The 17,205-nt window shown below is 44.9% G+C and overlaps 2 protein-coding genes across 2 annotated transcripts; both read right to left on the reverse strand.

Annotated features, from left to right (window-relative positions):
• Positions 1-53: 53 nt before the first annotated feature.
• Positions 54-880, reverse strand: LOC103806465 (regucalcin-like; the record flags this gene model as incomplete). Its single annotated transcript, XM_009079161.1, has 2 exons — positions 715-880; positions 54-236 (listed from the first exon to the last, which is right to left on the reverse strand). Coding segments are annotated over exons 1-2 (349 nt in total), but the record flags the coding sequence as incomplete, so codon positions are not given.
• A 7,366-nt stretch (positions 881-8,246) lies between these two features.
• On the reverse strand, positions 8,247-16,359 carry LOC103806475 (regucalcin-like). The gene is made up of 5 exons (XM_009079173.1): positions 16,110-16,359; positions 14,847-15,062; positions 13,228-13,359; positions 9,109-9,263; positions 8,247-8,463 (listed from the first exon to the last, which is right to left on the reverse strand). Exons 1-5 carry the CDS (start codon positions 16,357-16,359, stop codon positions 8,413-8,415), a joined length of 804 nt encoding a protein of 267 aa, XP_009077421.1. The 3' UTR covers positions 8,247-8,412.
• Positions 16,360-17,205: the final 846 nt, after the last annotated feature.

A 17,205-nucleotide genomic window follows, 5' to 3' on the forward strand; every position in this document is an offset into this window, starting at 1 on the left:
AAAATAAAATTACTTTCCCTTTTCTCCAGGGGAAAATTCTGACAGGAACTTACCAGCAAAAAACCTCCCCTTTGGATCCACTTTCCCATCATTGAACCTGTTGTTGGGTTTGTCCTGCTCGAGCTCGAGGATGGTGGTGACCGCCTGTGTGTCCCAGTCCAGAAAGGCAAACCTGGTCCCCAGGGCGATGATGTAGCCCCCACACTGCCGCAGTGCTACCGAGCCAACACGGGCGTCTGCGGGTGAGAGGGAAGACGATGGGTAGCTCTGGGGCCATCAGTCAGCCCTCACTGAGGGCATCTGGGCTTGGCTGTTACATCCCTGACCCAGGAAAGACCGAGCTGATGCTAAGATCCTTCTCACTTGGAATTGTTAGCACATCTCACTGGCTCTGTGTTCCACAGAGTTTTCCACCTTCTGGGCAGACACAGTCATTAGGACTATACCTTTTCCTCTGCAGGCCCCAAATGAAACATGCATTCCTGTTTAGGCTTATCAAGAGCAACATGGTCATGGCCCTCCACACCTGAGCACAGTCGCTTCTGCTCGGCTGGCTTGGGCCACTCTGTGCTCAGCAACACCCCACGAGAGGACAGGGCACGTGGCCCCATGGACAGTAAGAGAGACCACCATGCTGCAGGGCTCCTACCAGGAGGGATAGATGGGGCAGACAAAGAAGACCCCCAGGATGAAGCAGTGAGTACAGACTCTTACCCACAGATACACTCTGCACCTCATTGGTGACTGGGCTCCAGCGGCAAACTTTCTGTGCGTTAATGTCCACATAGACAAGTGCGTTCTCCCTTTCTTCCCAAACCGGGCACTCTCCCATCCGGTTCTTCTCCTTCACAACAGATTCGATTTTGATAGAGGAGGCCATGGTCTGAGGAGAAGAGAGTTAATAATGGATTTAAGGAAAAGCTCCTCTGGACTTTTTTGTGCCTATGATGCTTAAAAGCAGAATTTGTAGATGGCAAAGCACATGACAGCAATTTAGGAGATTCCACGGTCTCATGGCTGGAACTGAGCTTGAGGCACCAGAGCTCCTCCCTAGCAAAATTCCTAAACCACAGCTCCTCTAGGCAAGGGAGTGCTGGGGACATGGCCCGGAGCTGAGACCAAGCTGTTGCATGGGGATCAGTGATCCCAAGGGTCCCCAGACCATGGGGAGACACCAGTGGTAGCAGCACCAGCAATCAGAAGCCTTCTGTGGAAAAACAAAGCTCTGCTCTACTAACAAAGATGCATGGACTTCCTCCATAGGAAGACATATACACACCCACAACAGCAACAGCAGTTTGCCACGAAACCCAATGCAGACCAAGTTCCTACACCGAGTCTCCATGAATATGCAAACACTGAGGAAGGCTCCTGCCTTTGAAAACCTATCACTTTGTTTTCCCTCCAAGTGTTTCATCTTCATCAGCCTCCCTCACCACCCCAGCCTCATCTCCAGCCACTGCCACAGACTCTGGATTTTGCCCTGTGGCAGGCTGTGGGATGTAATTACCCCAGTTGTTCCTTTGGGAACAAAGTCACCAGTGAAGCTGCCATCCCATGTGCCTGCTCCTGTCAGGAGGTATTCATGCCGTGGCTACCCTGTCCACCAATGCCCGTGGGAACACCAGTCAAAGAGCCACCACCCTGGCATGGGGTGCACAATCCCTCAGGTTTGTGTCCAGAGCCCACCAAATGTCCTTCAAAATAGGGAGCCAGGGCCTGCCCTGCCCTTGCTGCAGGGTGGGATGTAAGCAATAGTCTCCATCATTTAGCTCTTACAAAAGAAAGAGGCCCACTCAGTCACCCCAATGGAGCCGCCTCTGCTGCTGCACCCACTGACCTCAGCACATTTTTCCACAGATTAGGGAGATATTTCTTGGGAGGCAGCCAATCCCTGACATAACACTAGTCCTAGGGATTACTGTCTTCAAGAGGGCAGTGTTTCCCAGTAGGTGAGCTGGTGATAAGGTTTACAGATAATTAATTAGCACTAATGTGCTTCAAAATAAGTGGGAAGAGCCAGTCAATCACTGTAAGAGGAAACGCCAGGGCTGGGGATGCAGGATCTTTCCTGCAATAAGTCACACCACCAAGGTAAGGTCCAAACAACCCATCCAACAAATGCATCCTCCCTCCCAAGAAAACTGGTCGTAAGAGGCTGGGCAGCAAGCTGCTCCACGAAAACAAACATCGTGTTAATGAGGATACATACCAAGATGCCAGGTTTTAACCTCCTAAAACCTGTTAAGCTGCGCTGGAGCTGGAGGAGTGAGTTTCTCTTGGGTTAAAACTTTGTGTCATGTGGCTGCTGTATGTGGGGCCCAAGGCTTGGAGGTGCAATGCTGACTGTATTGTATCATGCTCTGGAAAACACAGAGCTGCTCTCACCCCTGTGGGAAAACAGGGTTCGGTGGCAGCATCCCAGTTACCACAGCAGCTGAAAACCTCCAGATCTGCAGCAGCCAGTTGTGTTTGTCTTGTCAGTTTTTTCATCGACGCAGCTTAGCCTTATTAAACCTTTCTTTTTCCCACCAGATCCTGTTTAATTTACTGCCTTTTTTCCAACTTCTGCAACACCAAAAGAGGTACCTGGCAGATAAACTGTGGTGAAATACTGATTCACAGATGCGTCCCACATGCCATGTGAGGAGTATACAGTCACACCTTTGCCAGCTGTTTCACAAGGCACAGGCAGGGGAGAACCCAACCTGCCTGCAGCAGCTGCCTGTTTACCCTTCTCATGACCCCCACGAGTGATGCTGAAGAGACCTGCCCTATGCCACAGAGCATCAGTGTTCGTCCACCTTCCTCAACTGCATGACTGCACATCCAGCCTCAGCATCTATCCCCTCCGCCACAGGAACCTGTGTCACGCCAGGCGTGGAGTTTTGTCATACTGGGGAATATTTTGTCTCAAATCATCATCATCACCCCCCGCCCCCATTTCTAAGAAGATGGCAATTAGAAGGGAAGATTTGTGCTTTGCTGGTTGAGGTTTCACTAATTTTTATAAGTAGCTGAAAATGAAGGCTTTTAATGGGAAGGGTCACCCAACCCTCAGAGGTAGCACTGCCCTCCAAAAGATCCCCACAAGCTGGCAGGAATAGAGTCATGGTCCCATCCCACTCATCTCCTGCCTCTGCCCGGTGGTTCTCCTCCTGCCGCACCCTCCCTGCCATCACCCTGTGGAGCTGCACAGCAGCAGCATTTCACCAAATACAGCATCTCAGAGGAAAAAATGAGGAAATGACCCCCAAAAGTCTCATTCAAAACATCCAGGCACCATCATTTCGCACGCATCCTGCCTCCTGGCACCTTTTCCTGTGGCACCTTGCACCCTGCTTGGCACAGCACTGATCCATCAGAGATGAGTGTGTGGGAAAAGACAACAGCAATTCCAAGCAAAAAGCACCACATCCTGCCATATCTCCTGAAACAAAATCCCTGCAGAAAAAATAATCACATTTGCCCTGCCTAGATCCTCTCTCCAACATTTTGTTGGCTTTCCAGGCTCCTGGACTCATGCCTAAACCCCTTACAGAGACTTCAGGGGTTGGTGGGTGTCACTGAAAGGTTTTCCAAGTTAAACTGTTTAAAGTTACCAGAATTTGGAGACCATAAGAAAAATTTCCTCTCAGGAATGAAAAACTAATGTAAAAACATCCTGACTGTTCAAAAAACTAAACCCTGTCTCTGGTAGCTGTTTGAAAATAGCCATTCTCAACCTCAGCCAACATCTGTTTTCAAATGATCTGGTCAAAAATTGGTCATTGCAGTATGCCTAAAAAACATACAGGTAAAATACTAATGAATGACTTGCCTTAAAGGGTTTCTTTGCTGTTTCCCTTTCTCTCTCCCTGCCATGCAAACACACATCATTTCATTTTTAATGTCAAGCTGAAGCTTCAAAAAAGCAAGCAGAGAGCTAAAGCTTACAATGTACAGTTAAACAAGCATCTGTAAACCCCAAAGAATTTAAAAAACCCTTTTCCCCTCAAACAGCTGAATTTTTTTACCAAGCTGGAGGACACCTATGCGAAACTCTGTAGCTCATCACATCAACGCACCTGCTGAGGAAAATATTGCAAGACCTGGGTTGGTGACTCTTTTCCAGCGCTGGTCCAATGAAACTGGCTGCTGTTTTCAGCGACGGTTAAAAATGTGCAACAGTTGATGTTATCTGCACAGAGCAGGTAACCTTTTACATTTTGTATTCAGTCAGCAGTCACATGAATGATGAGGCAGGGCTCAAAGCCTTTCTGAATGGTCTAGTTTGCAGTGCCAGCAGCAGGACATGTGATAGGAAAAAAAAGCCTTGCTCAGTATTTTTCTCATGTCAGGAGAGAAAGAGAGGAAAACTGAGGCATTGCACCATTCGGTCGCCCCAAGGGCTAGCCCAGTCTTCCCAAATTTCAGGTGATAAAATGGGAAGGTTAATGAAAGATGCAGAGGAGGATTTTGTACTACTCTGAGTGATAAGGAAGAAAATATTCTTGTGATTAAGTCTTACTAGCATCACATTAAGACTTGGCTCCTACTCCCAGCTGTGCCACAGCCTTCTTGTGCGTGAAATCCCCTGGTCTCCTCGCAGAGCTCCTCATCTCAAACATGCAAAGCCTGATCTGCCTTGGCAGAGAGCCTCAAGCTACTGCCTGCAGCATGCAGGAGGAAGGACTTTGACCAGGGAGCCCCTTACCTTCTTCCTTTGACGTTTGACATTTTTTTGTTTGTGGGAGGCAAAGGTGGAAGATGCCAAGTGCCTTCTCCCACACAGCCCTGCTCCGTAGGGGTAGGTGATGGCAGGGCCAGCGAGGTGGGGACAAGGGCAGACTTGCCATGGGGACAGAGTCCAAGCCAGGCACTGAGCCAGAGCCACCACCAGCATTTTGGTGACAGGGCCGCACTTAGCGAGGGCAGAGGCACTCAGGAGGAATCAGCACCAATCCAGCATGCAGGAGCAATGCATTTCTGTACTCATGAGCCTTTCAATTCAATGTTCAAACATTTCACAGTATGAACATTTTTCCCTGATAAGCAAATAGCTGAGATAGGATAATACTAGGTCTATCATAGTCACCATCGATCCATGTTCAGAGATTAAAAAAATACAGCCCTAAGAGACAAATTCAAAGATTTCTAGGGAAAAAGCCAATAATATTCCCAAGTTGAACTCCCGCCAAATCTCTGTATTACAAGCAAAGTGATTCTTGGTGCTTTGAGGACTCTTCTCAGCCACTGCTGGAACTCCTAAACCCTAAACCATAACCTCCAGTGTCAGACCCAGACGCCTCTTGAACACCTCCAGGGATGGTGACTGCACCACCTCCCTGGGAATCTGTTCCAGTGCCTGAACACCCGAACAAGGAAAACATTTTAAAATGCTCTGGGGATGCCCTCACCACATTTTCCCACCATCTCTTATTCCTACCCTGCTGATTTCTAGGTGATTAACACAAACAGCACGTCTCCCACTCTGCCATTTCAACATCCCCCATGTCTGCCTTTCCAAAGTCAGTCACTTCAGGGGGAGACACATCTCAAAGGCTTTGTGGACATTGTTGATGAGTGGTGCAACCCTGCAGTAGCAGGTGCATGAGTTTGCTAGCCAGACTGCTATTCTTTCAATTGTTTTCACGATATAAAGAGCATTCCCTGCCATGCACTTTGTTTCTAATGTTGCTGGGTTGCAAAGCAGAAGTTTCCAGTGAAGTTGGCCAAAGGCAGCCACACACCCCAGTACCTCTGGCTGACACCCCACTGTGTTGTCTGCTTCGGGGATGGCTTCCTCTCTTCTTTCCCACTGCTTTGGTCCACTCTGATGCAACTCTTACCGCTTCTTTTTATAGCCCCTAGTTTTTATCAACATAGAATAGACAGGAGAGTGTATCAAGGTGATAACACACCACATAATGTGGTATTTAAATAATTGTATTTGTCTTCTGTTATCCACAAGCATGTGCTCAGACAATGGCCCAAAAAACGTGTGGCTTTGCAAATGTTTAGTAAATCCATTGCTCCCTTTTTTTCCCCACAAGTCCTCAAAATATACTTGTGTTGCTTATCCCCTTTGAGAGTTGCTCCCAACTTTCATTGCTCTAGAAACTTGACTTTGCCTGTTATTTGATTGTCCCAATCTGTTGAAGTTATTATGCACCTAGACAAAGTCACCCTCTGTATCTGTCTCCCTCTTGGAGATGACAACAGGCATGGTTAGAGTTAATGAAGACACAGGTATTAAAAACCCCAGGCAGACACAGATACAGCTACTCACCCCAGTGATATCGCACTCCGCAGCGCTGTCCAAAAGTGAAGCCAAGGCTTATCTTTTTGTGGCTTCGCCCTTTTGTAGGAAGGGCCTGGTCCCTCCCCTGTGCTCGAGATGGGAAGAACTGGAGCTCCCCAGGCAGTCAGTGCCGCCTGCTTTTTTTTCAGCAGAGCTATTTTGCCAGCAAAGGATTACATGAGCTTTCTCCAGCTTGGTTGGGAATAAATACGCTTCACCTATGACTATAGATTTTGGTCATGAGGGTGAAGAAACCCTTCAGGGCACAGCAGCTGCTCCTCCTGATACAGCCCTTCCTGTCACTGGGCTCTTGCTCAACCTTAATTGAAATCAGTGCTGGTCTTTGATCAAAGAGGTGAGTGCCATTAATAAGCAAGGGATTAAACAAAAGTCAGGAAGCCTTCCTAATTGAGGGAACCGGCAACCGCTCAGCTCCAGTTTGCCGTATCCAGTGCTCTGTCATGGGACTTGGATCAAAATCTGCCGGCAGCACCAGTTTGGGCTCCTCAGGGCTGGGGCGCGGGAAGCAGCCACGGCCTGGGCACTGGAGGCTGCATCAAGATGTGCTCCCAGGACACTTCGGCCATGCTGAAATTAAAACTCTCCCAGCACAGTTGGCTCTTCCTGCTCATGTGAAGCCCACAAGACCAGAGTAGTGAAGCCCAGCGGTTGATTTTAGAAGGGGGTGGTGGCATTTGTAAAACATCTGCGGCAGCTTATTTTACCTGCCTTTGCTCCCACGCTCACAAGCACAAAGACATGCGTTATTCAGACGTCTGCCAAGTGCCACCCACACTTGGCATGGAGGGTAAGGGGCTCCAGCAGCCACATCTTCCTTACCTCTTGGGCACCTCTTGGCCAGCTATGACAAACTAACTTTGACCAGGTCTTTCATGCCTGTAAAAGCTGTTGCTCTCACTTTTCTAGCACAGCAACGACAACAACAACAAAAAAGGGATCAGCAGGTGCCCTGTGTTGTGGTGGCAATCACCCCACTGCCACTGCAGTGGTGTGAGGGTGAGCACAGGTACAAAACACTGATAGTGATGGCAGAGGGAGCTTATCCGTGTTTATGCCCATTTATTTTCTGCTTTATCTCTGGATCCCCATCAGTGTCCAACCTCAGCAGCCCTGCAGCACAGTTCCCGAGCTGCGGTTATCACCGGGTCCATGACTTCAGTGAGATCAAAGCCCTAAACTTGCCACATTGACCATTCTCCCTCAACTCAAACTTTCTCAACACTGTGCTTTGAGATTGCTTTGCAGCACAAAGTAAATGAAGGATGGTGGGCACTCAAAAGCACAAGCCCCAGCTTCATCTGCCCTGAAATGGGGCTGCTTAAATCTTTTTTCCAGCTGCAGAGACATACCCCTGCATGGTTTAAAGAAGGGTGAAAGGTGACTTGCACGAAGTCACCTTTGAACCCTTGGTGTGACCCTTGGATTGGTGCGATACAGGGACTAGGCAGCTGAGTCGCCCACTGCACCCTTGAGAGCACAGCAGACACAAGCCAGTCCAAGAGAAACTTACTCCAACAGGCCTGCAGAGATGCACGGGCAAACATGAAGTACTAACTCTTGGCACTACCCAGAGAGAAAGCACACACAGCCACAGGCTCTCTTGGCAGTGAGTCGGTGGGTTACCCTCACCCAGGAGGATGGGGATAGGTAGCTACCATGGGACAAATGAAGTTCCAGTTAAAGCAGTGGCAAGACCACCAAAAACTGTTTTATGAGGCACTTCAAAATATGTAAAAGAAACAGTACAAGTATTTTAATTAGTAAATCAATATAGCATAAGTTGCAGATGAGACAGGAGACTAAACAATAAAAAGATATTAAAATATTATTTAATCATAAAATAGAATTACATTAGTCAGTAGCTTATTAGTATGAGAAATTTCTTAGCACAACAGAAAAAGCTCCATCAGACATTTAAAGTAAGTTAAAAGGGAGAAAAAAATCGGTTTAAAAATATTCCACGTATTTCAGTAGTTTTTCATCCTTTCCTGATGGGGTATTATAATGGTGTCATGGTTTCAAAGCAGATTCTGCAAACACCAGAATAAGACCTTCAGACTTGTCTTGCTTGCATCAGTCCTCTCTAATCCATTCTGAAGAGTGTGTATTTAACCTGCAAATGGGTAGGGTGGGACTCCTTTCACCCCCAGTCCTGTTATCTATTCAAACAGAGAGAGAAAAAACCCATTAGTGCAATAATTCACCATTATCAGACACTTGCTTTCCTTGCACAACTGGACCTGCTTTGATTTAGAAAAGGACTGTGCGCTCCAGCTTGACATCCTACTATGTTTTGCACACATCAGCTCATCACAGCCAGGAATTTTCAACCCATGCTCTTTCTCTAAAGCTCGGTAATCACAGGCCAGAGTCCACCCCCCAAAGGCCTCTTCTCTCAGATACTACTAAGCCTTAATTCTGCAGTTGACAATGTAACCTTTGCCATGCACACAGAGAGATGAGCAGGGCTTTAAACAAATTCCAGGGTAACAAATTTTTAGAGAGATAATTTAGTTATAATTAACTAGAAGGTAAATAAAAGCAGATGCTTTTATCTGCCATTGATTAAAACACAGAAGTATTTACCCCTTCTTTCCATAATAAATAGAAAATGCAAACAGTGTTGAAAGAGGGAGGAGTATAAAGAGGTGATGGCATAGAGAATTTGCAGTATCAGCATTGCTATGAAGTTTAAATCCAAAAGGATTTAAAGGAGTCCAAAAGGAGTACTTTCCAACACTCCAGCTGAGAGATGCAGAATGAAAAAACAGCCTTCTAAAACAACAGAGAAAAGTATCATTCACCTTGAAAATCCTACCAGCTTGCGGTTGCCGTGAAAGCCACTCTTTATCCATCCCATCCCTGGCAGAAGTCACATACATTTCCGAATAATCCCTTCCTCCAAAACAGCAGGAAGTTGTTTTGTCAACTGGAAGTTTCACAGTCTGGAGTCTTTTGCCTGGAAGAAAACATGCAGGATGGTTCCTGTTTGTCTGCTTACAACAACAAACTTATACAAATCATTGGGAATAACCGTCATGGAGCCAGGTGTTCCACAGGAGCAGGAACCAGGGCAGGGGGAAAGCCCATGCTGACTTTCAGCATACTGATGAGCACCAAGACAGGGATAAACCAGACTCTGCAAACTGTGTTGTTGATGATATATCACTCCACAAGTTTCAGTTTCAGTTATCACAAACAAATCCCACCCCAATCCCAGCTTGTCCTCTAATTAAATGCTAACATCCACAACACAGACTGTATCTGAGCTCATCATCTAGGCTGCCCATGCAGTCAATGGAAATGGGACACAATTCCTCCCTAAAACAGGTCACATGAATCACACCCTAGACCTGCTGACTTTACTACTTTTAACTACAAAGGCAGCCTGGAGCGAGCAGACCTCGGCAGCTCCACGTACCTTGTGCTACACCTCCACTGCCTGCACTCAAGGAAGTTAAATTCCTAGAAGTTTTTCCTGAAATTTCAATAGTCTTTCAAACCAAGCTTGCACAAAATAGACGTCATGGGACATGTCTGAAGTTTACAAGAAACTAGTGCTACCATAAATAACATTATGCATTTATTATGCCAACAAATAGCTACTGTCTTAATGACAGCAGGGAACAGATCACCTCCAGCCCTAACCAGAAAGCTGCTGAGACACCTTACAATAGATTTTTCCAAGGTTCCTGCTAATCTCAGGCAATAAGTGCTCATTCCCATCATGCCTATTCTATTTACCTACAATTGAATTTCTCTTTCTAGAAACACGCTAAAGCACATGACTCTCCTGGCAAAACGTGTAATTTCTCTGTTCCCCCCAACTGTATGTGTAAAGGGCTTCATCATAGGATCATCATAGAATTTTAGGGGTTGGAATGGGCCTTACAGATCATCTGGCCACAACCCCTGCCCTGGGCAGGGACACCTCCCAGCAGAGCAGGTTGCTCAAGGCTCATCCAACCTGGCTGTGAACACTGCCAGGGTTGGGGCAGCCACAGCCTCCCTGGGCAACCTGGGACACGGTCTCACCATCCTCACAGGGAAAAACTTTTTTCTAATATCTAACATAAACTCGCCCTCCTTCAATTTGAACCTGTTACCCCTTGTCCTATCATTGCAGTTCCTACCAAAGAGCCCCTCTCTGGCTCTTCATAGGCCCTTCAGATATTGAAGGGGTTTGGTCACCTTACAGCAACTAACTTTGGTGAGATGTTCAAACAGCAGGAGAATAACTTTGACGTTGAGATTGGGAACCCTAGAAACTGGCTGACACCAAATCTAGGACAAAATTAGTGGGAAGGGCATTTAAAGGGAAAAAACATGGACTGTAGGAGAAGAGGCATGAGCCCCAAAGGCAAGAGGAGAGACCCTGATGGTACTTGCAGAGTGTTCTCAGTTGATAACAGCCTGGAAGATATCATTTACAAAGCTCTGAGAGAAGAATGTTTCTCTGGAGATTCAAGAAAATCTGCACCTGGATGCTCTACAATCTACCTGAAGTATTCCTTTGTGCTTGGTATCTATAGAAGAGAGAAATCTTTTAGACACTATGAAAATCAAAGGATATTAGAAACATTCATTAGGAGGAACTGTAAAATACCTAACTAAGGTCTAGATTGGATATTAGGAAAACTTTCTTCTCTGAAAGGGTTGTCAAGATTGGAACAGGCTGTCTAGGAGTGGTGGAATCATCTCTGAAAGTGTTCAAAAAACATGCAGATATGGTGCTTAGATATGTTTAGTGGTGGACCTGGTAGTGCTGTGTTAATGGTTGGACTAGACTTAGGTCTTTTCCAGCCTTAACGATTCTAGTAATCTAATTAAAAGACACAATTGCATAAAACTAGCAGGTCACTAAGTGACCAGAAGGTATGACAAGGCTTATCAACATACAAGTTAGAAATCCCTTTGCAAACCCAGTGGAGTGGAATCAGCCATCACAGTGTTTCCCTGTAGCACATCCTGAATCTAAAGGCAGCAGTTATCTATGCATGCTAAAGAAGCCTAGACCTGAAAAGCCTGAGCCTCAAAACCTTCACTTAGGAAAGATGCCAAACAAACAAATTTCCTTACCCCATCCCCCTGAAAACACAGTCCAGGCTTCGTTATCACTGATACCTGAAAACCCCTCACATGTTTCAGATGAGCTCTTTATCAGTGGATGTATCTGCAACTGGCTGACAGTTATTCAAGCCACACTTAATAGCTATTGTGGATTAAAAGAGTGGCTTTCGTGTAATTCTCTTCAAACCTGTCTGGGTTATCTCCCTAAATAATTACAATTCATTCAGAATTCAGCAAACTTCAAATTTTAGATATTACTTTTAAAATGATAGCATAAGAGGGCAGGTGAGCATGAGATATTCACAATGAAGGTGGCTCTTTTTGACATGGACACAATCTGTGGAACTTCATACCACTGTTCCCTGCAGATGCTAAGAGTTTTACAGGGCTGAGGGAAGCCAGAACAGGTTCACGGAAGAAAAATCCACTGGCACCTACCAACACATTGGCATTACATCCAACTGTGAGCAGTTAGAGACTGAGAGTGCATTAGGGATATGTACTTGGCTATCATTTTTCTTAGTATCCCTATGCATCTGCTTATGGACACTATTCCCTGTAGATTTCCCATAAGAAAACACCTCCAAAAGGGAGCAGGAAAATGAGTGAAAAGAGGAACAAGGTGAAAACCAGAGAGGAAAAAGGTAGAAACAGTGAACCAGAGAGGAAAAATGGTAAGACTCCACTGCTCTAGGGGGTATTCAGAAGGGTGGTGGAGGGTCACCAAGGAGTGTTCTGCCCAGCAAGGAGGGAGGATGTGGGACCAGAAACAGGTCCCAGAACTTCCAACATCTAACAGATGGAACTTCCTTAGCCTAGGGCAGGGGTGCAGACTGCAAGACAAAAGTCCCGCAGGTTGGCAAGGCCCTGGATGAGTACAGCTCAAAAGGTGAGGGGGGAAGCATAGCCTGAACTTCAAGTAAGTTTCCAGCAGTCAGAAACAAGGTTGCAGCCTGTCCTGCCTGGAGCACATGTGCCACAGTCTACTGTGCACTGCAGGGGAGTCATGCACTGCCATCCCTGAATCCTCAGCCCCACAAAACCCCAAGCCTTCCACTAGGCTGCAGACACAGCCCAGGGAGCCCCCCAAACCTCACTGTGCTGTCTGGGATCTGTCAAATTCCTGCTCCCCTTTTCACTCACTGCCCCTCGCAGGCAGTGTGGTTCAGTTTCCCTTAAGGGCTTTACATGTGTTTTTTTTACCCAGAGTAAATATCATCCCTGGCACAGCACCAAAGTCCCAATGAAAGTAGCAATGAACAACAGGCTCAGACAATGGGCACACCCAAGATGTTACTGTGGGAATGATAAAATGCTGTGGAATTCATTAAATATTGTTTTAATTATTTCAGTTAGAAAAGTGATCGGGCAAATAATCCTCAATAATAAAAAAAAAAGATGTTGCTGGCATCAGTGTTACATGGGACTAGTAGTAACATCAGAAGGCTGCCAAAAATAACACACTATGCTGAAGAAACAAGACTAAAAATGGCTTAAGTAATTTCAGGGCTCACTCATTTTCTTCCAAATCATTTATCCATGAGGTAAACACTGGTTTTGGAGGACACAAGAGGAGGATAACTCAAACAATTCACAAGTATAATGATGATCTCCCGAGCAACTTTACCTTTTCCAACACAACAGAGACTGGGAGCAAAGGACAGTTATTTACAAAGGTAATTTTTCAGAGCAGGGACATGAAACTGTTTAAAACAATAAACAACTTTAAAAAAAGTAATGTTTTAAAAGGCACAAATATACCATTCCTGTGAGGGGGGGAAAAACACCTCTCATTTTTTTGCTTTTATTTCTTCTTCACACAAAATTCCATTCCAACTTATGCAAGGACTTACCCGTCTCAGGGTCAAGACGAAACACTCTCCCACCATCATAACAAGCTACCCAGAGTTTGCCTTCTGTATCAATGCACATCCCATCAGGAATTCTCTCCTCTTTCTCCAGTTTATATATACTCCTACGGTTGCCTGCAGGGTAGGTAAAAAACCAAAAAACTGAGACAGCTGTTAAAATTTGTATCAGTCACAGCCCAGCAGAGTTATTTGTACTATTATTTTCAAGAGCTGTGCTGAAGCCCTGAGGTTTTTTTCATGTGAAAGAAATGGATCATGTCTGCTGCCCTGCTTGCTTCCCGAGACAGTTGTTTCTCAGCATGAAAGCCTATGGATCAGTTTCTATCCATTGAAAATATAATCCTTTTTTCTGGCATTCTTTTCTAGTGCACTCATGTTCCCTACTTACAATATTAAATGAATAACTGAATAAATTAATGTCATATATATTCATAAAATTAATTACTTGTTCTAAAAGCAGTTTGAATCATTTCGAGTATGGGCTGCTCCAACTGGAGACTTTTCAAACAGATTGCTGGAACGTGCCAATAATCACTGTTTCAACACAAAAACTGACCTTCAGATGTATAAACTGAGAGTTTATATAAACACAGAGTTAGGAAAATCCTCAGCTTCAAAGGCATACTATGAACCTAAAAGCAAACAACTCCATCTGAACTTTTATCCACTGTTATTAAAGAAAATTAAAACCAACTTCCCAACATTGCTTATTTTATGCTCTGACAACTTCAATGTCTCTCATATGCAGCAATATTTTTAATGAGTTTCCTTTGTGCGCCTGGGGATTGTCAGATTGCCCACGGAAACAGAGAGAGCAAGTGAGAGAGACAGAGAGAGAAAAAAAAAGCCCACCATATTTCCTCAAGAAAAACTCAGTTGTAATAGCAGAGAGACATCAGGACAAGAAGCTACACCCAAAATGACTTTAAAATCACAGTTTTAAAACTAAACATCAAATTGGCTGTGTTCTTTTAAAGCAAAATACTGCAGTCCAGGCACTCAAAAGCAAATTATTAGTCCAAGTTACTAGCATTTTTCTTTTGCCCAAACTTGTAGAAGCCCTTAAGGCATAGTTTTGTACAAAAAAAAGAAGGAAGTTTTGAGTTGCTGCTTTCCTGTTGTTGCCTAGCTCCTTCTGCTGAATCTTCATTTAAGAGCTTGTATTTTAAAAAACAAAACAGGGTGAAAAGTGAAAAAATATGTAGAGAAGCTGGTAGAAGTTTTGCACAAGACTACAAGCTTTCAGTAGTCAGAAATAAAAACCACACAGCCACAGAAGCCTAGACAAATGAGAAACACTCTGCCCTTTTCACACTGGAAGATCAGATATGCCTTGTGTTTAGTAACAGCAGCACAGATTACTGCTCAAGCTGCCAGGCAATTTAAACACTTCATGGTATTATCAACAGCCCCTGACTTGTCTGAGCTAGGAGCTATGAGGGCACGGACGGTTGTTAACATGACTTCTGTTGTTTTGCTCTACAGATGTTGCTGAAGAAGCACTCCCAAAGCTCTGATCATCCCTGTGTGATAACCACAACGGAAACAAACACCGCAATATTTAGGCACAAACAAATATTTTAGAATACAACAGTTCATACCAATTTTTCCAGTTTGGAGGTCATAATCAAAGGCATCCACTGAGTAGGACAGGCTGTCGATGTAGAAGAAGGTTTTGTGATCCAGTGACCAGTCCAGCCCATTGGAAATGTCCACCTGATCAAACTGCTTCACCACTGAGAGGTCAGAGAAGAGTGTATATAGAGAGCCCTGGTGCCTTTCCAGCACAGCAGGCTGAATCTCCTCACCCATTGTACCTGAGCAGAGCAAAAGGGGAGAAAGCAGGTTCAGAGTGAGTGGATTCTCCTCCAGGTTTGGTGGCAGCCCCTTACTCTAGTGATCATCACACTGCCAATGTAGAAGGGAGCACTGCAGGGTGCTTCTGAAGTTTGGGGAAGAAACCGAGCTAGAAGCAAAAGAAAAAGGTAGGTTTCCAAAGTGTTTGCTTTTAGCATTAGATGACAAAACACAGCTTTGGTTTTTTGTACAACTGTGGTAGAAATAGTGTGCAGCATGACTCCTGCAAAAGGTTTTATTCAGTCATTCAAATATTAAGAAAGGTGTGGTCAGCACTTAACTTCCCACAAATTTTAATGTGTCGTAGAGCTGAGAGACTGGAAAAAAATTACCTCCTCCCTCACAATGAGTCTTATTAAAGCCTCTTCAAAAGCAAATCTCATCTTTGCAGCTTGAAGCTGGCAGCTGAGACTGGCTCTTGAGAGGCTGGGTAAATGCAAGCTAAGGTAAGCTTGGGGACTCAGTTACACAGCAGATACACAGAATGGTGCTTTTAAGAAGAGAAGGACAGGATTACAGGACAGCTGAGGCTGGAAGCACCTCTGGAGATCATCCAGGCTCACTCCCTTGCTCAAAGCCTGGTCAGACACCATGGGGTGCTCAGGCCAGTGTTGAGTCTAGAAGATCTCTACAGATAAACACCCCACAGAAATACCATCTGTAAATTCTGATTTATGAAGAACAAAACACAATATAATAAATTTCTCACTGGAAAAGTATTTTCTATTGGCATCCTGACAGTATTCAAAACACGGATGCCAACAGGGAGGAGGCAAGGCCTTAAACTAGGCAGGCTGCAAACAGTAAGTTTAAAAGCAGGGTCCTGATGATGCTTGCTCAGGTGACAAAAATAGATTTGTAAATGGGATTAAACTCTGTTTGAAGACAACAAAAAAAATCCTCACCATTTAGCTATGAACAAACACTAGATGCACCTACAACTGATCACTGCATCTTATCACCAAAACCTAACAAGCACCAGAGAGAAGGAGCCACCTGACTCATACCTGCGAAATACCTCCCTGCAGGGTCCACCTTCCCATCATTGAATCGATTATTTGGTTTATCCTTGTCCACTTCAGTAATGGTAGTTACCAGCTCCTCTTTCCAGTTCAAAGCAGCAAACCTGGTTCCCAGGGTGATAACATAATCCCCAGATTTCCGGAGAGCCACGGAGCTCACAGGAGCGTCTAGAAAGAGGGTGAAAGGGAAAAGAGGTACACGTTGTGGAGAGACATTTCTGCCTACTTTGGACATGCAAACTGAACTCAGTGAGACTACAGGCAAGAGGAACAACGTGCTTTTCTACCAACAAAATTGATGTTTAAACACATAGAAACAGATTGTGTCCTGTGAAGAGGGTACACTCAATGCATACAGCAAGTTGCTAGGAAGGGAATCAACAGTTTGGGACATATAAGCTTGCATATTACCACTGCTTCCAGAAGCTGTAACTATTACCAGCACCTGGTTCTGCTAGGTACTTTACAAAAAGGCCTAAAAAGGGAGACAATTGCAGGAGCAAAGGCTTTTTACAACAGGTTACTGTGTGGCTTCCCTTCTCTCCAAGAGCAAAAATCAGTTAACAAGAGCTCTGGAGCAACAGTGTTTAGCACAGTTTCTGGGTAAATCAGCCCTACACTGATGGAGGCAGAGTGTCTCTGCACAGACAGGCCACACTGGGCAGCAGAGCCAACCCCCTGCACCACACTCTGCTGTGCAGTTCAAACATGCCTCCAGCAGCACCAAAAACACACCAAGGAGTGGCAGAGTTTCCCAGGAGTTAAAGCAAAACAGAAAACTGGTAAATGCTCCATGGTTAGTTTGCACTCGAGCTATTATGCATAAAACCTCAATTGCAGGTTATTATAAAGGAATTAGTAAAAAAAACCCCTGTGAGTGTCAAGATAACATTTCTGTAAAAGCCTAAAATCACATGCAATATAAGGAATAAAAACTTCAAACAGGGCAATAAAGTCTGGCATAATATTTGATGTGCATGGGGCTAATCCAAAACTTTCTAATTTGAAAATAAAACATTTCTTGTATTTACAGCTTTGTAGAGGTATAATTAGGTAACAGCTTCACAAACACACAACCACC

The sequence above is a fragment of the Acanthisitta chloris genome, unplaced genomic scaffold (genome assembly GCF_000695815.1).
Source record: "Acanthisitta chloris isolate BGI_N310 unplaced genomic scaffold, ASM69581v1 Scaffold44820, whole genome shotgun sequence".
Taxonomy (NCBI): Eukaryota; Metazoa; Chordata; class Aves; order Passeriformes; family Acanthisittidae; genus Acanthisitta; species Acanthisitta chloris.